The sequence below is a fragment of the Schistocerca piceifrons genome, chromosome 7 (genome assembly GCF_021461385.2).
Source record: "Schistocerca piceifrons isolate TAMUIC-IGC-003096 chromosome 7, iqSchPice1.1, whole genome shotgun sequence".
In the NCBI taxonomy this organism is placed as follows: Eukaryota; Metazoa; Arthropoda; class Insecta; order Orthoptera; family Acrididae; genus Schistocerca; species Schistocerca piceifrons.
The window spans coordinates 136,501,894-136,523,338 of NC_060144.1; the positions used below are offsets into that span (position 1 = coordinate 136,501,894).

Here is a 21,445-nt window from a genome sequence, read left to right on the forward strand (position 1 = left end):
TTACATATGAAACTTCACGACAATTAGTACTCTTTTACACAAACAAAGGCCACGCCGCACTGATTTGTCTACAAACACCAGAGATACCGCATTCGACTGAGAAGACTTCACAGCTTTTGGTCGTTCATCTTTGGCGCATGCGTCCTTTCTCCGTGACAGCATCAGTCCCATTATTTCATAAGCACATCTCGTGTAGACGAGCGTGCAGAGTTACAACAAACCAGTATCTGGATAGATGACGGTAACATCATCATCATCATCATCATCATCATCATCATCAGCCTGAGTGAAACGTCTCGTCGTCAGTTATTGAGTAGGCCGTGTGTATGATGTTAGGCAAACTGCAAACGTATCTTGTGGGGCTGGATAAAAGCATGTTATGTTCGAGGATTTCCGAAAATCGAAAACGCTTTTGATTAGAAAAAGTTTTCTCCACCGCTGCCTTTCTTCTCTCCACGAGCCAGATTTTATCACTAGCTTACGATGTAATATCGCCGTTATTAGGTCATATTTGACGCTGTAAAGCTTTATATTGCATGCACCGACTGACGCTTTCCAACAAAGAGCAACTGACGGTGAACGTTTAATGCAGGCATGTTGTGACAGAATAGGGGGCGGGTTGTAATCTAAGGCTTTGTATTATCAGCAGTGAGTTTGAAATATAACGACGGGGGCTGTTATTAGAGTCTTCGTGGTTTATTATCGTTGACGTAAAAATCTGATACTTCGTTGCTGTGCCAGACCCCATACTGTTGTAAAACATGCAACGTGACGTGTCGTACGTTTATACTGACAGGACTTCAGTTCTACCACAATAGTTGATCACTCCCTTCATTAGTAACAAGCACACGCAGTTATTACTATGTCAAACATTTATTACTTAATTCATTTATCCTTGTCCATTTTCTTGACAACAATAATCTGTCGTTACATTCATGTAAATCATTGTATCAATGATACTGAGGCTGATCTAAGTTTACAGTATATATCATATCACTTTTTTCTCACTTTTTATATTTTTTATTTTATTGTATTTATTTTTTTTTTTTTTTTGCCCTAACATTTCAATTGCTTCTTATACGTGACACTAAATTCAGTTTACCTACAGCATTTCTTTCCACTTTCAATCTGGTTTTCCTTTCCTGGTCCAGAGAAAGGGCATATATTTTAGTAATTACTGCAAATTTTAAAGATGTTATCCACAGATGGTAAGCTTCATATGTATAAACGTGTGCTAATCGGAGAATTTATATTGAATTAGTAGTGCACGCTGACAAATTTCGACGGTTCGTATTTGGACTGCAAACTTCGAAAATATTGGATTTTAGCACAACTCATTTACCCAAAATGTATCTTTTTTTAGATTAACTTCCAAGGAAGTTGAAAAAAAATTCGGACATTCTGAAGGATTCGTAAAACTTGGCTTAATTGTCTATCGACTTCCTGTACTCAAGTAACCAATTCCCATTCAGTTTGTAAATTTTCGCAACCGTGATAAACCCACATCAGTTTGCCTCGACATGTTTCGATTTTAGCTTTGTCCTTTTCATTAAAAGTTATAACGATCATCAAGCGTTCATCTTCCGAAAAGATCACCAATTTACTTACTCGAATGCACTGAAAGCTGTGTTGTGTGAGAAGACGTCAATAAGAGATCAAGGTGGGTGGACTCACGGTCCAGTCACAGCAGTGTCACATCATGGTTGTGTGCGAATCGACCTTTAGTGTAGCAGTAAAGCAGAACTGCATCTGTAGTGTTCGGAAAGCATAAAAGAGTTCTTGTATCAAGGTGAAAATTTAGGGCGGTGTGTGAGGCGACCAAGGATCGATTTATGATTTTATTTATTTTGTTTTTTTCACACCATTCATGGCGAGCCATTTGACTCATCATTACGGTTGCAAGTATGTAGTACTTTGGTCTGACCGTAGGTGGCAGGATAATTACTAGCAGTGTAATCCCTGCCCAGTACTGCCCATTTTCCTAAATGCTGTCTTACGTGACTTGCCAACATGTTCATCAAAGCAGACAATATGAACATCTAGGACAGCACTGGACGACGCGATTTCTGTGCAAGGAGGTTGTAAACACTGGGGATAGTCACAGGCGATTTGTGGCAATGTATGCAGAGCGTAACCATCGTGAGAAGTATTCTCGCAACACATTGGTCGTACCCATACGAGTCGGAAAACCACGGCTGCCATCTCTAAAATGGAGTTCCAGTTACTGCCACACCCACCATATTCTCCTTACGTGACCCCTTTAATTTCTGAAGGTCTCCCCCCCCCCCCCCCCCCTCCGTATCACATTTTTCCAGTCTGTGGCACCCACCACCGGGTAGCAGTTCCTGGAAGTCTGCGAAATGATGTCCGCGCAGAGGTTTCTTGACAGCTTCGAATAGCTGGTAATCAGAAGCAGCCAAAGCAGGAGAATACGGTGAGTGTGGGCAGTACCTGGTTTTCCGACTCGCAACACTTCCCGTGACGTTGCACACACTCCTCACGCTGCCATTAATCGCCTGCGCGGCTGGTCCCAGCGGAGGTTCGAATCCTCCCTCGGGCATGGGTGTCTGTGTTTGTCCTTAGGATAATTTAGGTTAAAGTAGTGTCTAAGCTTAGACTGATGACCTTAGCAGTTAAGTCCCATAAGATTTCACACACATTTGAACATTTTTTTTAATCGCCTGTGAATATCCCCAGTGTTTACATCCCCCTTCCACAGAAACCACGTTGTCCTTGATGACGACGTCCTTTCGTGTAACGAGAGCAGTTGGTGAAATGGGCTGCATTGAGCAGGGGCTATATTTCTAGAGATTGTCCCATTGTCCTACGTCTACGGTTAGACCAAAGTACTACAGACTTGCAATTGTAATGGTGAGTCAAATGGCATATCACTAATGATGAGAAAAAGTGTAAATCAATACGGAACACTCTTAGAATGTAGCGCGCATCGGAAACGCAGCGACCCGGGTTCGAGTACCGGCTCGGTACACAATTAGTAACTTTACGCATACCTTCATAGCTTTTGTATACTCCGCCAAAGTGTATAAACCGTCACTGTTGTCACATACATTCAGTGCAAGCATCATAGAACGTGGATAGGGAGAGTGGGGCGAAGGTTAGGGTTAGGGAGTTAACTTGGCACTTTGAATTTGAAATGTAGCCCAGTGAACAGAATCTGTACTACACTACTACTCCTCCGGTTACCAACGAAATTCTCGTTATAATTCTTCCACCAAGTTATGAATTATCGTTCCTTAGTGACTTTGGTTACGGAAGCCGCTTAAAATAAATGTTTCAGTAAATTAAAGATAGTCATTGACATCAACATGCTCGTTGGCTTTGTCAGCCGAAGTCAGTTCCCATAAAATTTTTCTTCGTTCTAGTCTGCATAATGACGAACCAACGTCAGGGCTGGCGGTCTTCGTTGGACGTTGGTTTATCATTTTGTAATTTAATGTAGCCTATACCCAGCAGAAGTTTATGGAGAATGAATCACTTTATTTTGCTATCAGTTTCGATCAAAAACAATCATCCACAGGCATGGAAACTATTACATAAGGGTCGTTACGTGTCAAAGCCATCGAGTCATACGACATTATGATATTGCAGTGAGTTTATTTGTGTAATCTTTCTTGGTAAATGTAAAGAGGGTCTGATTCTTGCTCCATGGACTTGAATAGTACCTGCCGTTTTGGGAGAATACGTGGGGCGAAGCAAAACGTGATACCCCAAAAACACAACTTGTAACACTGTGTAACGTACAGAATGGGGTGGGCGGTTGTTGTAGAGCAAAAATATCCCCTTGGACAGGTTTCCGCGATGCTTCGTATTGACGGCCTCCCGTAACTTCGGCTGGCAATTTCGGTTGTACGTCCGTGTGACTGTTTGTCCCTTACGAGCATAACCCTTCAGCACCACACCATGGCCTTCCTCAAAAAACACACTGCAGCAGCTTGTCCGGTGATGGTTGGGTCTTCGCCTTTTCGGCGGCGGTGAATCTAGTGTGTTCCCACTGTTTTCTTTGCTCCTGTGTCTTGGAGTCACAGTGAAATACCCAGTACTTGTCCATGGTGACTAGGCGGCTAAAGAAGCCTTCTGGATTGGTCAGCACAGCTACAACATTTAGTCGCTGCATCGGTTCGCCAGACTTTTTGAAAGGGTGCGAGCAGTCGTGGAACCCACCGGGTGGCAATCTCTGTCATGAGACTTCCTGGCAGATTAAAACTGTGTGCCCGACCGAGACTCGAACTCGGGACCTTTGCCTTTCGCGGGCAAGTGCTCTACCATCTGAGCTACCGAAGCACGACTCACGCCCGGTGCGAGAGCTTCTGTAAAGTTTGGAAGGTAGGAGACGAGATACTGGCAGAAGTAAAGCTGTGAGGACCGGGCGTGAGTCGTGCTTCGGTAGCTCAGATGGTAGAGCACTTGCCCGCGAAAGGCAAAGGTCCCGAGTTCGAGTCTCGGTCGGGCACACAGTTTTAATCTGCCAGGAAGTTTCATATCAGCGCACACTCCGCTGCAGAGTGAAAATCTCATTCTGGAAACCTCTGTCATGTTCAGTATGTCGTACAAGATGTTGCAAACTGATCCGTGTCTGATTTTCACTTTTTAACTCTACCGCCTCTACAGCCAAACCTCCAGACGACACACTCAGATCGGTGTCAAGTGATGCATGTCGATAGAGTTCCAAGGAAACTCCAATTTAGTTCGTACTGTGTGCTATCGTCCAACAGAACGGGCCTAAACGTTAATTAAAAGTAATACCAGAACTACGGAGCACATCAAAAGCTTAACTGCGACTAACAAATTCGTGTTGCCTCAGTCGGGAAGTTGGTAGTTAGATCCTCGTGCCAAGGGTTCCGAGCTCAAACCCCAGTACTGAAAAATGTTTTTTACTGTATCATACGTGAAAATTTATACGGGACTACGTGTTGATGAAATGTAAAAGGGCCGTTTGGTGTTTATTGTTGTGGATTGGCAAGAGAGCCAACCCACTATGAGAGGAAGCCGAAAGGCACGCGTTTTAGCTCACGCAGGCTGGCATGAGGTCTGGAACAGGACAAGGAAGTTAGACTTTAGCAAAAAAGGACGTAGCTGATGGAATACTTAACTTTAATCCGTAAATGGTGAACATCGCTCTTGACGGTACATGTTTTACAGCATCAATAGTAACTGGTAATGGCGCCTTCCTAGGTCGTAGCAAATGACGTAGCTGAAGGCTATGCTAACTATCGTCTCGGCAAATGAGAGCGTAATTTGTCAGTGAACCATCGCTAGCAAAGTCGTCTGTACAACTGGGGCGAGTGCTAGGAAGTGTCTCTCTACGCCTGCCGTGTGGCAGCGCTCGGTCTGCAATCACTGAAAGTGGCGACACGCGGGTCCGGCGTATACTAACGGACCGCGGCCGATTTAAAGGCTACCACCTAGCAAGTGTGGTGTCTGGCGGTGACACCACATTTATAGCAACGGTCTCATGGCTGTCTACTGTCGGTTCGTTTCTCTGAAAGTAGAGTACATTTGTAGTTTCACGGAATATAGAATCAGAATACAAATGTAAAGAAACAATAGCATCACACGTGCGAAAATAATAGTAATAATGATAATTAATAATAAACAAAATAATAAGATCAATAATAAGTACATAAGGGTTCAACTAACGAAATGAAAGCAGACCGCCAAAAGAACATTGCTACAATTTCAAAAAGTCGTTTTACATATCAGGAAAATACAGGGTGATTAAAAAAGAATACCACAACTTTAAAAATGTGTATTTAATGAAAGAAACATAATACAACCTTCTGTTATACATCATTACAAAAAGTATTTAAAAAGGTTTTTTTTTTCACTCAAAAACAAGTTCAGAGATGTTCAATATGGCCCCCTCCAGACACACGAGCAATATCAACCCGATACTCCAATTCGTTCCACACTCTCTGTAGCATATCAGGCGTAACAGTTTGGATAGCTGCTGTTAATTCTCGTTTCAAATCATCAATGGTGGCTGGGAGAGGTGGCCGAAACACCATATCCTTAACATACCCCCATAAGAAAAAATCGCAGGGGGTAAGATCAGCGCTTCTTGGAGGCCAGTGATGAAGTGCTCTGTCACGGGCTGCCTGGCGGCCGATCCATCGCCTCGGGTAGTTGACGTTCAGATAAGTGCCAATGTGGTGGCGCTCCATCCTGCTGAAATATGAATTGTTGTGCTTCTTGTTCGAGCTGAGGGGACAGCCAATTCTCTAACATCTCCAGATACTGTAGTCCAGTTACAGTAGTACCTTCGAAGAAAAAGGGACCAAAAACTTTATTGGCCTAGTCAACAGCGCCTCAAGCGAACAAATGTACAACTAAATGAAACTTAATAGCTCCCTTAATTCGCCGACAGATAGTGCTTAGCTCTGCCTTTTGTCGTTGCAGAGTTTTAAATTCCTAAAGTTGTGGTATACTTTTTGAATCACCCTGTATTCTCCCATATAACAGTTAAAAAATTTGTTGTCAGTGGGATTTGAACGCGGGACCGTTGGTACGACGACCGAACGTTCTACCTTCTCACCCACACCCACGCGCGATATACGATACAATCAGTCACAGATACGCTTTTCATATTCTCCGTGACTGTGGTGATACTTTTGATTGTCGTTTACGGATGTTCTACTGGACGACAGCTCACAGCACGAACTAAATCGATGTTGTGGTTGATACTCTACCGACATGCAACGTTTGGTACCGATCTGAGTGTTTTAACACCTGGAAGTTTGGGTGTTGGAACAGCAAGGCCACCACGTCTCGTAATTGCCGGTTCTTGTCATGGAGACGGTCTACCGATTTGTTCTTAGTCATTAAGACGTGTTTCACCACCCTGAAGCCGTCTGCACCAACTAATCACTGTCATATGATGGTGCATTGTTGAAGTGGATCGATAGCAACTCAGAATGAATTGTTCCGTTGTTCCAGCATTGGTTCCCTTAAGATGCAGAAACAAGTTACTGCATGATACTTGAATTAATCAGTGAGCTGCACCATTTCGTTTTAGTTCTTGTAGCAGCGTCCTATGGTTCTGTGGCGTGAGGATTTCAGTCTGTAACAGATGAGTGCAAGTGAACAAAACAAAAAATGAATCATAAAACTAATTTTTTGAGGTGATACTTAAAAATTAATTACTACCCGTGTAAGGTGACTTACCTTACCAGGTCTCGGTGTATCCACAATTCTTCTGAACTACAGGGTGGTTATCATTGATCGTTCGCTAAGCCAGCGTAGACGGGAAAATATTTACCGTATGGGTACGCGTCTTCATGAGAATTATGATGAGATTGTGCGCTGCAGGACTTGCTTTGTTGGTAGTGTTAAATGTCATGACGCCGTTAAGCAACGGTACTGGTGCGACGCCGTAGAGTTGAACCACAAGCGTCAGTGTGCATTAAAGTTGAGGACAGTCAACATGAGTTTGGAAAAGGTGAGCAGGGGTAAACTAGTAACGCTGTTTTATGAAAACAGCGACAATAGTGTCGCTGGTCTTCGCGAGTGTCGACGCTTTAAGGGGCTCCGGAAAGGCTCAAAATCATGAAAAGTTCAATTTTTACTTTTTTGCGTTTTCTGAATCTGCAGACTATTACCTTTTAATAGATATATAATTTATTCAATTCCGAAGACTACAACTATTTTTAAATTTTTTTTGAAATGTTTTCTACATGGGCGTGACCCACTGTGGCGCTGTTAAACTGCTGTCAAATGGTGTTATTATTAACGTCCGTGTTCATCAGGTACATTTTAGTGATGTTTTTAGTGATGTGAGATAAAGTATGTGTTGTGGCTAACCTGCGATGGTTCAATATATATCGCTGGTGTGGTTGTCGATTGTTTCATGTTTATTTACTCTGTCGTTATCTCGAAAATATTCGTAATTAATTCTGTTTCTTGAGTCTCTGTTTTGTTGAAGTATAATAATGAGTAAAAGTAAAGTTATTAGAAATCCTCTGAAGGCTTTTAAGAAAAGGAGAAATGTTGGAAAGCCAAAGGTATGTGTTATTACTGTAAACAATAAAGACGATAACCAAGTGAGTGAACCTAACCTCTCAAGTACACCTGCCCATAGCAGTCAAAGTGGGAAAGAAAATACTTCACAGAAGAAGCTTGGTTCAATGAGTGAAAACTATGAATGTTTTATGGGCGAATCGGATGTGAATGAAATATTTGATATGTCGGCTCTCAAAGGATTTTTTTCAAACTGTGTAAGATGTATTTATTGTAGTGAAGTTGGTCTGGAACTCTCCGTAATAAAGCACGTAAGACTTGCTAGTGAAATACAACTGAAATGTGATAAGTGTTCATACATGACCACCTTTTGGAACAGTGTTGCAGTAACTGCAACTGAAGAAAATGGTAGCAAAATCTACGAACACAACAACGAGCGATGCTCGCTTTAGACAAGGAACGCCTTCGGGCTGCAGACAGGGTTGTAAAGAGTCTAGAAATACAAGCAAGAGTAAACAGGAGGAGGAACAAGAGGAAGCTGGAGGAGTAGTTTGCAGAGGATGAAGATAATCCATCCTATGGACCTGGAATGCACTAAAAAGTTAATCCAATCTTTGTCGCTCGATTCCCAAAACTTTTATTTTCTCATACTAATTACATGTTTTCTAAGGATCTTCCAAACATATTTGTTTCAAACTTTCAGTAAATGTTACACAGTACCTTCTGCATAATTTAACACAGCCTTTTTCCAAAAAACTATATTTTTGAATATATAAATAAAAAATTGCAAAAAATGTTGTGAATTTTCATTACAGTTGAAAAAAATCATCTTTAATAACTGAACTAAAATTTTGTAAAATCCCTGTGTTAAGTTGTAGCCCATATTCCAATAAATAATCTGTAAAAAGTTCAACTTCCTACCTCAAATACTTTGTGAGGAAAGAAGTAATTTATAAGCGTTAATTTTAACATTGCAAGTATAGGGCGTTCCGGAGCCCCTTAAAAGGAATATGGAGAGATCCTCTGTCCGCGCCGGATTGAGGAACATGATTCGGAAGGTCGAATTAAATGGCGATTTGGGAAATGCTCCTGGGAGAGGCCGACAGCCAATTAGGCCACAAATTGTTGAAGTAGGTACTGTTGCCGTGTCGGAGAACGATGGACGCAAAGTGCGATCTTCAAGCAGTGCTTGGGCTGTGTCATGACAGCTAAACATTCCATGGTCCACCGTTCGGAAAGTGCTGCGAACAATGGTGAAATGGTATCGCTAGCGCGGTTCCAGGCTGTAGTGGATGCAAGTCGGTCGTGACACTTGAAACGTCCCTTTAGAAAAATTAATGAATTGCTGTGCTGATAAACCTCTTACATTATCTGATTTTCAAACAGCTGAGCAAAACTGAACGTACTCAGACATTTCGCTCTTTACCTATTCTGATCAACACTAAACTGACACACAATATTTTTAGCGCAACGCAATCTGACTTTCAATAATCCCTACAAAAGAATGGCCCTGACTAACAATAACCTATACCTTTCACAAATCACTTACCTCACAAAAATCTTCGTTACTCGAACTACTGCAATACAGCGAGCGCCACTACTGCCAGCTAAATAAAAGATTATAACTACTGAAGGCACTAACTACTGATAGGCATAGTTAGCAAATGAAAGATTTCGATAGAGAATAAACAATGTATTTACCTTAATAGTGTTCAAAAGCAGTTCATGACATCCAGTCTTAAGATTTACTGTCTCTGACGGACACACGTCCAGATCATCCGCTCTCAAAACTCCACCATCTCTCTCCCCACATCCACCACTGCTGGCGGCTCACCTCCAACTGCGCAACGCTATGCGCTGTTCACATCCAACTGCCCAACACTACAATAACGACTATTCCAACAATGCCACCCAGCCACAGACTGCACACAGCACAGCCAGTGATTTTCATACAGAGCGCTACGTGGCGTTACCAATATAAAAAAAAACAAACCAGCCTACTTACATAGCCCCCATGCTCCCCACAAAAAATTTTACAAATTGTTTTGGGCAGTGGCCAATACAGATTTGAAAAAAAAATACATAATTACAATAACAAAGAAATCAAATGCACACACTTATCGACACAATGTTGGTCAAAAGCTAAAATTTTCTCACAGTCCATAAAGACAGTCCTGATCGTTCATCACAGTAAAATTGCAGTGTTTTTCTCAAAGTCTGAGCAGTAAAAGAAAATGCACACGGAAGTAGTGGATATCCATGCAGTCTTGAAGAAGTAGTGTTGTCCTTCCAACGGAAAGACAGTGCTGTCTCTTGACATGCAGACAGGTAATGGGCCACAACAGAGCCAACCCACACCAGAGTCAGTCGAAGTTTTGAAGAATATTGGTGGGTAGGTCATCACAGAGTAGACCCACTGTAGTCCTGGTAGAGATTATGGTATTGGTGGGCTACCAGAGGTGCAGACCCACTCCAGTCCTTGTAGAGACGGCCAGCAACCATCTGTGGCGACTGTCCAGGTGCACAATCACCATCGAAGAGTCTTTTAGGCTGTTTAGGTTTTTGTGTTGGTAACGCCATGTAGCGCTCCATATGAAAATCACTGGCTGTGCTGTGTGCAGTCTGATTTTCATATAGAGCGCTACATGGAGTTACCAACATAAAAACTTAAACAGCCTACTTACACACTGAGCAATGTTTATGACCTGGAACGTAAATACGGTACGCAATTCACAAATGTTATCTTCTCACATGAAAATTGAAATGTGGTTCTCTGGATGGTTTATTTGTTATCTCTCTTCCCCATGTCCTAACTAATGTTTCGGCAAAGTTTCATATTCCTATGATGGCTCCTTTGTCATGGTGCCCTCTCAGGTGGCGAAAGTTTAGTTATAGCTACCCCGTAGCCTTGTTTGTGTAAAATACGAGGGTCACTCCAAAAGAAATGCACACTATTTTTTTTAAAATCTATCTCTTATTCTACATGTTTGAAAGCTTTACAGTGTGTAGATACATCCTTTAGGAACAATATTTTCATTTCTCCTCATAATTTCTATCCCTCTCAACTGCCTTACGCCACCTTGAAACCAGAGCCTGTATACCTGCACGGTAAAATTCTGGACCAACCAGCCACTGTTTGGCAGCCTGTACAAGTTAGTCATCATGTTCAAACCTTGTTCCACGAAGAGTGTCTTTCAGTTTCCCAAAGAGATGATAGTCACATGGAGGCAGGTCAGGACTCTAAGGCGGGTGTTTCAGTGTTGTCCATCCGAGTTTTGTGATCGTTTCCACGGTTTTTTGACTGACATGTGGCCGTGCATTGTCGTGCAACAGCAAAACATCCTGCTTTTGCCGATGTGGTTGAACACGACTCAGTCGAGCTTGAAGTTTCTTCAGTGTCGTCACATATGCATTAGAATTTATGGTGGTTCCACTTGTTCCACTTGGCATGATGTCCACAAGCAAGAGTCTTTGGGAATCGAAAAACACCGTAGCCGTAACGTTTGGCGCAGAAGTTGTGGTTTTGAATTTTTTGTCTTGGGTGAATTTGCCTGATGCCACTCCACTGATTGCCTCTTCGTCTCTGGTGAAAAATGATGGAGTCATGTTTCATCACCTGTCACAATTCTTCGAAGAAATTCATCTCCACCATTCTCGTACTGTTCCAAACGTCCGCTGCATACCGTTTTTCTTGTTTCTTTGTGAGCCACGGTCAACATCCTGGGAACCCACCTGGCACAAACCTTTTTTAACGCCAACACTTTCAGTATTCTGCAGGCACTTCCTTCCCCTATCCCAACGTAGCGTGACAATTCGTTCACTGTGATGCGTCTGTCAGCAGTCACCATTTCGTTAACTCCCTGCACATTGTGTGGAGTGTGTGCAGTACGAGGCCGGCCGCTGCGAAGACAATCCTCAATATTGCCGTTCCCGCTTTCATCACGTAACCTGCTTGCCCACCGACTAAGTGTACTACGATCGACAGCAGCATCTCCGTACACCTTTTTCAACCTCTTGTGGATGTTTCCCACTGTCTCGTTTTCACAGCACAGGAAATCTATGACAGCACGTTGCTTCTGACGAACGTCGAGTGTAGCAGCCATCTTGAAGACATGCTGTGACGGCGCCACTCACGGGAACAAGTTGAACTAAGTTCGGAAACAAGCGGGAAGGATGTATCTACACACTATAAAACTTTCACACATGCAGAATGAAAATTGTATTTTTAGAAAAATAGTGTGCATTTCTTTTGGAATGACCCTCGTAGCAATGGATCGCTAAAGATTTGCGAAGGAACTTGCCCCTCTTCTTGCAGCGGTGTACCGTAGGTCTCTAGAAGAGCGTAGCGTTCCAAAGGATTGGAAAAGGGCACAGGTCATCCCCGTTTCCAAGAAGGGACGTCGAACAGATGTGCAGAACTATAGACCTATATCTCTAACGTCGATCAGTTGTAGAATTTTGGAACACGTATTATGTTCGAGTATAATGACTTTTCTGGAGACTAGGAATCTACTCTGTAGGAATCAGCATGGGTTTCAAAAAAGACGATCGTGTGAAACCCAGCTCGCGCTATTCGTTCACGAGACTCAGAGGGCCATAGACACGGGTTCCCAGGTAGATGCCGTGTTTCTTGACTTCCGCAAGGCGTTCGATACAGTTCCCCACAGTCGCTTAATGAACAAAGTAAGAGCATATGAACTATCAGACCAATTGTGTGATTGGATTGAAGAGTTCCTAGATAACAGAACGCAGCACGTCATTCTCAACGGAGAGAAGTCTTCCGAAGTAAGAGTGATTTCAGGTGCACCGCAGGGGAGTGTCGAAGGACCGTTGCTATTCACAATATACATAAATGACCTTGTGGATGACATCGGAAGTTCAGTGAGGCTTTTTGCGGATGATGCTGTGGTATATCGAGAGGTTGTAACAATGGAAAATTGTAATGAAATGCAGGAGGATCTGCAGCGATTTGACGCATGGTGCAGGGAATGGCAATTGAATCTCACTGCAGACAAATGTAATGTGCTGCGAATACATAGAAAGAAAGATCCCTTATCATTTAGCTACAATATAGCAGGTCAGCAACTGGAAGCTGTTAATTCCATAAATTATCTGGGAGTACGCATTAGGAGTGATTTAAAATGGAATGATCATATAAAGTTGATCGTCGGTAAAGCAGATGCCAGACAGATTCATTGGACGAATCCTAAGGAAATGCAATCCGAAAACGAAGGAAATAGGTTACAGTACGCTTGTTCGCCCACTGCTTGAATACTGCTCAGCAGTGTGGGATCCGTACCAGATAGGCTTGATGAGATAGAGAAGATCGAACAGAGAGCAGCGCGCTCCGTTACCGGATCATTTAGTAATCACGAAAGCGTTGCGGAGATGATAGATAAACTCCAGTGGAAGAGTTTGCAGGAGAGACGCTGAGTAGCTCGGTACGGGTTTTTGTTGAAGTTTTGAGAACATGCCTTCACCGAGGAGTCAAACAGTATATTGCTTTCTCCCACGTATATCTCGCGAAGAGACCATGAGGATAAGATCAGAGAGATTAGAGCCCACACAGAGGCATACCGACAATCCTTCTTTCCACGAACAATACTAGGCTGGAATAGAAGAGAGAACCGATAGAGGTACTCAAGGTACACTACGCCACACACCGTCAGGTGGCTCGCGGAGTATGGATGTAGATGTAGAAGAGATGCTGAGAGGAGAGGTGTTGACGTGGTGCGTGACGTGGTGTTTTGCAGAGAACGGGCTGCTTAGCTACCGGAACCCCAACTACCACCTGGACCCGGCGCGGCTCGACGATGCGCTCAACTCCAACACGGAGCAGCTGTACGAGGAGCTGTTCAGCGAGCTGGACGCCGTGTGCAACCTGTCGGCGGCGCGCGCCGGCGGGGGCGGCGTCGGCGTCGGCAAGCAGACGCAGCAGCAGCAGCAGCAGGCGGCGCCCAGCGCCCCCGCTTCCGGGCCGGGCCGGCGCGCCTACGCCGCCCTCGACATTGGCTCCATGGGCGTCGACGTCAGCACCGGGCCCGTCACCGCGCTCGGCGACGCCGCCGACGACAACCTCAACAACGCCAGGTGAGTGCCGGCCAGCGCTACACGGTATTCCTCTGCGCAGCAGTCCACACCTTCACCAACCGTCAAACACAGTCTTCAGTCGTCCTCACGTGGGATGCGACCTGTTCACACAGCTCGCATCGTCCAGGACTGGTTTTGTGAGCACGAGGATGAATAGTCGCAACTGCCCTGACCACCAGTCACCAGATTTCACTATGACTGAGCCTTTGTGGTATACAGGGTGATTCAAAAAGAATACCACAACTTTAAAAATGTGTATTTAATGAAAGAAACATAATATAACCTTCTGTTATACATCATTACATAGAGTATTTAAAAAGGTTTTTTTTCACTCAAAAACAAGTTCAGAGATGTTCAATATGGCCCCCTCCAGACACTCGAGCAATATCAACCCGATACTCCAACTCGTTCCACACTCTCTGTAGCATATCAGGTGTAACAGTTTGGATAGCTGCTGTTATTTCTCGTTTCAAATCATCAATGGTGGCTGGGAGAGGTGGCCGAAACACCATATCCTTAACATACCCCCATACGAAAAAAATCGCAGGGGGTAAGATCAGGGCTTCTTGGAGGCCAGTGATGAAGTGCTCTGTCACGGGCTGTCTGGCGGCCGATCCATCGCCTCGGGTAGTTGACGTTCAGGTAGTTACGGACAGATAAGTGCCAATGTGGTGGCGCTCCATCCTGCTGAAATATGAATTGTTGTGCTTCTTGTTCGAGCTGAGGGAACAGCCAATTCTCTTAACATCTCCAGATACTGTAGTCCAGTTACAGTAGCACCTTCGAAGACAAAGGGACGAAAACTTTATTGGCTGAAATGGCACAGAAAACGTTCACCTTAGGCGAGTCACGTTCATACTGAGTTGTTTCCCGCGGATGCTCAGTGCCCCATATACAGACATTGTGACGGTTGACTTTCCCGTTAGTGTGGAAAGTTGCTTCATCACTAAACACAATCTTTGAAACGAAAGATTCATCTGTTTCCATTTGAGCAAGGATAAAATCACAGAAATCGATTCTTTTAATCTTATCAGCTGCAGACAGTGCTTGAACCAATTTCAGACGATAAGGTTTCATAACTGACCTTTTTCGTAGGACTCTCCATACAGTTGATTGTGGAATTTGCAGCTCTCTGCTAGCTCTGCGAGTCGATTTTCCTGGGCTGCGAACAAATGCTTGCTGGATGCGTGCTACATTTTCATCACTCGTTCTCGGCCGTCCAGAACTTTTCCCTTTGCACAAATACCCATCCTCTGTAAACTGTTTATACCAACGTTTAATACACCACCTATCAGGAGGTTTAACACCATACTTCGTTCGAAATGCACGCTGAACAACTGTCGTCGATTCACTTCTGCCGTACTCAATAACACAAAAAGCTTTCTGTTGAGCGGTCGCCATCTTAGCATCAACTGACGCTGACGGCTAGTCAACAGCGCCTCAAGCGAACAAATGTACAACTAAATGAAACTTTATAGCTCCCTTAATTCGCCGACAGATAGTGCTTAGCTCTGCCTTTTGTCGTTGCAGATTTTTAAATTCCTAAAGTTGTGGTATTCTTTTTGAATCACCCTGTATTTTGGAGGTAATGATACTTTTTCGCTATCCACCTGTATCATCGTTACCTAAACTCGCGAGTATATTCCAAGAAGAATGATATAAATTTCACTTGAAAGCTATATAGAACCTGTACTTATCCAATCCAACACAACTGTAAGCTGTTTTGAATGCCTACAGTTTTCCTACACGGCGAGACACGGTAATGTGTTGTGTTTGTGGTGTTTCCAAATTTCTGTCCATCTCCTGTACCTGTTTCGCAAACCACACAGCTTGATCATGAAACAGGACGGGCGCAAATTAGCTCCGTCATATCTGTAGCGATCATCGCAGATGAGCTAAAGAAGCATTCAGAGGAAATCAACCGGTGATGTAGATAGCCGTCTTGCAATTTGTGGTTAATCTTGCCTAGCACGTTTACAAAAGAGAACAAACTCATTTGTTAAAGCAGAGGTCTTTTATGTTGTGCACAAATTTAATGAGCTGACAGAGGAGTCGAATAACAACTATTTTAGAATAGGAACTTATAGTCTTGGAAGTAAAAGTGAGCCGGTGAAAGCTTTGGAATGTCAGAAACAAGGAGAACAATCAACACATATGCGCAGTATGCTTCACAAAGATAATGTACCGTTTCTGTGTACGCCAATCGAGCCTCGTGTACGTGACATAGTTCCCGAAATAGAAAAACTTCTCACCAGGATACTTCCTGCGTCTGATGAGGTTCGTGCGAAGCCTTTTGTGCTTGACAGAGGGCGCCAGAATTGTATACGAAGGCATTATACCTATATTGAATGTTCCAGTCGCCCTTGTATCTTAATATCTTCAGGCGCGTAGGCACTGATTGTCCTTTTTGTTCCTGACATTCCAAAGCTATGATCGGGTCAGGTTTACTTCGAAGACTACAAATTCCTACTGCAGAGTTGTTGTGTTTCGACTCCAGTTCCTTCCATTTGTTCACAATCTTTTGAATCACGTCGTATATGCCTAACGTCGAATTGTGCACGAGAAACTTAAATTAACTTTTAGATAACATGAAGGGGGATTTTAAAAAAGTATTTGCAGAAAGCAAAACTAGAATCTGGAACCTTTCATTTCACAACGACGTCTGTGTCCACTACGCTGCAGTCGACACACGTAATTTACGTCTATCTCTTTTATTTTACGACGTTATAAAACCTTTAACCGCTGTTATCATTACTTGACATACACTTATAACTAACTGTACCAAAACTGGCGCAATTTTGACAACTATTGACTGCATCAGTGCCTTATAACTTTCGTACCACGCAAGTTCACACACTAAATTCCTTTAACCAGCCGTCGTTTACCGTCATTCTTTGCAACAAATCATACCAAAAGCTACGCGTTTCGTATTATTCTCTGTGCCAGTGTTTTGAAGCAGCATACATTCGTAATACATGCTATAATATTAAAACCACCAAACAAGGGGGACAACGGCAAGTGATGTAATCCAAAACGGCGTCTCCCCAGTTCTGCTTGTGGCCTAGAAAGCAATCTTCCATCCTGTTGGCTACGTTGCTCTCCACCAGATCCTCGTCCACGTTTGATTTCAAGTCCCGTGCAAGGACAGTTTTATGTGTACATTCGAATAAAACATCCGAGAACGAGATATCTGAATATAGGCTCTTGTCTGTAGCTCTCGAGATCAGAACGAGAACAGTTGTTGATTATTCGTTGCTCTCGTAAAAGGCCTCGGATGCATATTCGTATCACCTAATATAAACCAAACTCCACTGCAAAACCTTAGAAATAGGTTGGGTTGTGTTAGTTAATCTTCATTTCGTAGCGTCGTAATAACTATCAGTAATGTGCTCATTATAAAGCGGCAATGTAAGACTACAATAAGCGAAAGAATCTTCCTTTGTATCGGGTAGTTTCCTTAGTACTGACCGAGAAGGTCTGCCTGAGTTAGAAAACACGTTAATCCCAAAACTGTGTTGTTTTTATGCGAAAGTAAATTGTTATCCATAGAAACTGTTGTACCTTTCCTTCATTTACATGAAACTAATTTATACAGAGACGCAGTAGACGGCACGAAATCTCATATACGTAACCCAGATTCTCTAGGTAAACATCCGAGAATCGAGAACTTTGCAGATATATCCCTCTCAGTTGCTGAAACTTACGGTGCTCTTTGCAGTTAGGCTATATTCCTAAACAATCTCCGATATGTATTCGAATCCTTGAAGTTCTCGATTCTGCCCACCATTTTGCTCCATTCCGTTAAAGAGGGATTGAAGAACGTACTGCCACCATCACTATAACGCAACTGTAGAAAGATATGTAGGTAGGTGGTAAGTTCCTAGGCTTACACACTACTTAATCGATCGACAACACACACACACACACACACACACACACACACACCCCCATGCCCGAGGGAGGACTAGAACCTCCGACGGGGAAAGCCGCGCGAACCGTGACAAGACGCCCGAGACAGCGCGGCTGTAGAAAGCTCAGGCAAACTGAAGGTGATGCAAACCCGTCTGTTTGGCTGTAATCTGACGCAGGTGGCAGCATACCACTGCCAATAAAAAAAAATGGCTCTGAGCACTATGGGACTCAACTTCTAAGGTCATTAGTCCCCTAGAACTTAGAACTACTTAAACCTAACTAACCTAAGGACACCACACACATCCATGCCCGAGGCAGGATTCTAACCTGCGACCGTAGCGGTCTCGCGGTTCCAGACTGCAGCGCCTAGAACCGCACGGCCACTTCGACCGGCCACTGCCAATAGGGAAACAAACTCCATTCCAATACGAATGATTCGGCTTTAATTATTTTTATTTAATACAATCTGAATCGTTCGTAGGTGCTTGGCAGAGAATGAAAATAATAATTATAAAGAAAAACACTTGCTTGATGATTCGCCACTATGATTTATCCGTTTTAAGGTAGTAATGATTTACAGCTTTTATATACTTCAGAAAAATCATTATTTGGCACAATAGTTGTATTTTACTTCCATATCAAAATTACCGGTTTTGGTGGAACAGAAGACCGTCCTCAGACAAAAAGGACAACATTAATTAGAGGACATGCTTCTGAACATAATCATTTGTAACAAGATCAACGTTGTTCGAAACTACATTCTATAATTTTTTGTGCTTAATGTAAAATGTTGATCAAGGTGTAAATGATCATGTTTGGGCGCATGTCGCATAATTAAATTCGTTCTTCATCCCTGAGAATGATCTTTTATTTAATCATAATATGTAGTTTTAATAAGGAAGTGACATACAACTATTACGTGAAACCATAAATTTTCGAAAGTATCAATTATTTATTCACAAACCAGTTTTCAGCTGCTTAGACCCTCATCAGGTCGCAACAGAATGTTGCGATCAGATGTCGTGCGACTTATTCAGGCATTAGTGATACAGATTTCTTGCAAAGCAAAGAATTACTTTTTAAAGCATTACCAAGGAAATCGTTACATTTTAAAATGAATATAAAATTGGCTTCATCATTGTAATCTGGATTTCTTGCATATGCATAAATAAAACTTAATTTAGCAGATGACACTATTAGAAATTACTTGAAATCTATAAACTTATGGCACAGACTGCTTAGTTTTAAAGAAACATGCATAATTCCTTTTTTCTCCGTGTTAAAATTGTTATTTATACATACGTGACAAAACAAGGCTGCAGTATTCAAGTCTAATTTATTATTGATTTCAAAATCTATGGACTTTCTGTATAAGAATTCTTGTATCACTAATATCTCAGTAAGTAGCACGTCAGGTTTCATGTGGTTTTTACAGTCACTTGTCACTTGATGATGCCATATAAAGCCGAGAACCATTTTGTGAGTAAACAAACAAACGGAATATTGAGCAAGTGTCTCATGTTTCCTTATTGTTTTCATTTATATAGTTATTGCTGCTATTCACATCAGGATCTGTCGTTCTGTGGCTAAAGCCGTCGATGAACTACACAACAATCTTTCATTACGTATTCAAGAGAACTGAGCTTGCTATTGTAATACTTTTCTGTTTTAGCATAATAGCCAGTAGGCTCTAAGTTGGGACAGGGATTTCAGTTCCGGTATTTGCCTGCTAAATAAGGAAAATCTCCCGAAAACCGTGGTTCGAACCGAGGGCTTAGAACTATTTTAATCTGTTTCTGGGAAATGTTGACCACTGCCCGAGATCAAAAATAAAATTTTGTACGTATTTTTGGAACTGGAAGTACGTTGCAGTTAGCGCCATAAGGAGTTGAGGAAATACTGTCTTCAGCTGAGGCTGGAGGCCCGCTTATCAATGAATGATATCCAACGACGCTGCCTCTAAAGGGTAGTGCCGCTTACACTACACAGGGTCACTGCAGAGCGAGCTTTTAAGGCTGCGGCTAATCCCTTCGGCACTGGCCGGGGCTTCGCTACCCGCAGGAGACAGCTGGACAGTGCATGGAGCACACTGCTCGCTGTGAAAGGAAACATGCTGTCTTCCGCACATCACGAGTTTCGGCACTCCATTTCATCATATGCGTTGTTTAACTAACCTTAAGTCGCTGCACGGTATAACCGATCACTTACCCCATAGCCCGCATCTCGTGGTCGTGCGGTAGCGTTCTCGCATCCCACGCCCGGGTTCCCGGGTTCGATTCCCGGCGGGGTTAGGGATTTTCTCTGCCTCGTGATGGCTGGGTGTTGTGTGCTGTCCTTAGGTTAGTTAGGTTTAAGTAGTTCTAAGTTCTAGGGGACTTATGACCACAGCAGTTGAGTCCCATAGTGCTCAGAGCCATTTGAACCATTTACCCCATATATGGAACGATTCAGTTGCCTGTACCTCTGGGTTTTATGCGACCTGCAGCACCCTCAGATACCACGCACAAGATTTTCATATTCTCTCGCTCGCTATACATAAACTGTTAGTCTACAGGTAAAATGAACTGGACCTTTCTGTACGAATTTTAATGTAGTTAAACTTTGTAATGGGGTACGTTTTCGCAAGAGGCCGTATTTATCGAATTATTCATGAAAAACGTACAAAAGTGACCATCAGATGCGTTTTTCTTGAAAAACTAGAAAACCATGGCCTTGAGAGAAAACGTATTCAGTATAAAATTTGAGCGGATTAAGCTTCCTACAAAAATTCCTGTTCTTTTCTTCTGTAGGACTAATATTTTGCACATAACGAGCGAGAAAATGTAAAACTCTTGCACTTGGTATTTGAAGGCATTGCGGGTTGCATAAAACCCAGTGGTACGCTCAGCTGAATCAAGATGTACATTTCGTGCTTTAGTTCTGGAAGGAGGCAATGTTTTTAATTTAGGAGGCTTTGAAATCTTGAAAAAAATGATTCAAATGACTCTGAGCACTATGGGACTTAACATCTGAGGTCATGAGTCCCCTAGAACTTAGAACTACTTAAAGCCAACTAGCGTAAGGACATCATACACATCCATGCCCGAGGCAGGATTCGAACCTGCGACGGACTGAAGCGTCTAGAGCCGCTTGGCCACCACGGCCGGCTGAAATCTTGAGACACGTTGTGTATTTACGTGGCGGCAGAAATGTATATACTGTCCAGTCCTCGTGTGCGATGTAACATATCCATCCTGAACACACTTTGCTTCTCCAGTCAAATTAACAAGAATCTCGAACATTTTTATAGCGATACGATGCAGTGAATAAAGGTATGTTTACACAGGAAAATTTTTTGGTAATGTGTGGCTGTAATAGTGTTGCCATCAATATTGCTGCAGTAGTATATGGCATTATTTCGGTATGGCCAGACAGTATTGCTGAGGGAGTAGTCTGTTGCAGGAAGTTTGCAATTTACTGATGAAGTGTT

The 21,445-nt window shown here is 42.9% G+C and overlaps 1 protein-coding gene across 1 annotated transcript in view; it reads left to right on the top strand.

The window, feature by feature from the left end:
- LOC124805516 (protein Fe65 homolog) overlaps positions 1-21,445 on the top strand; it is a 1,158,577-nt gene that overhangs the window by 875,889 nt on the left and 261,243 nt on the right. Inside the window, exons 4-5 of the mRNA XM_047266079.1 lie at positions 13,728-13,864; positions 13,910-14,064. Coding sequence (XP_047122035.1) covers positions 13,728-13,864; positions 13,910-14,064 — 292 coding nt within the window. The remainder of the gene's footprint in view (positions 1-13,727; positions 13,865-13,909; positions 14,065-21,445) is intronic.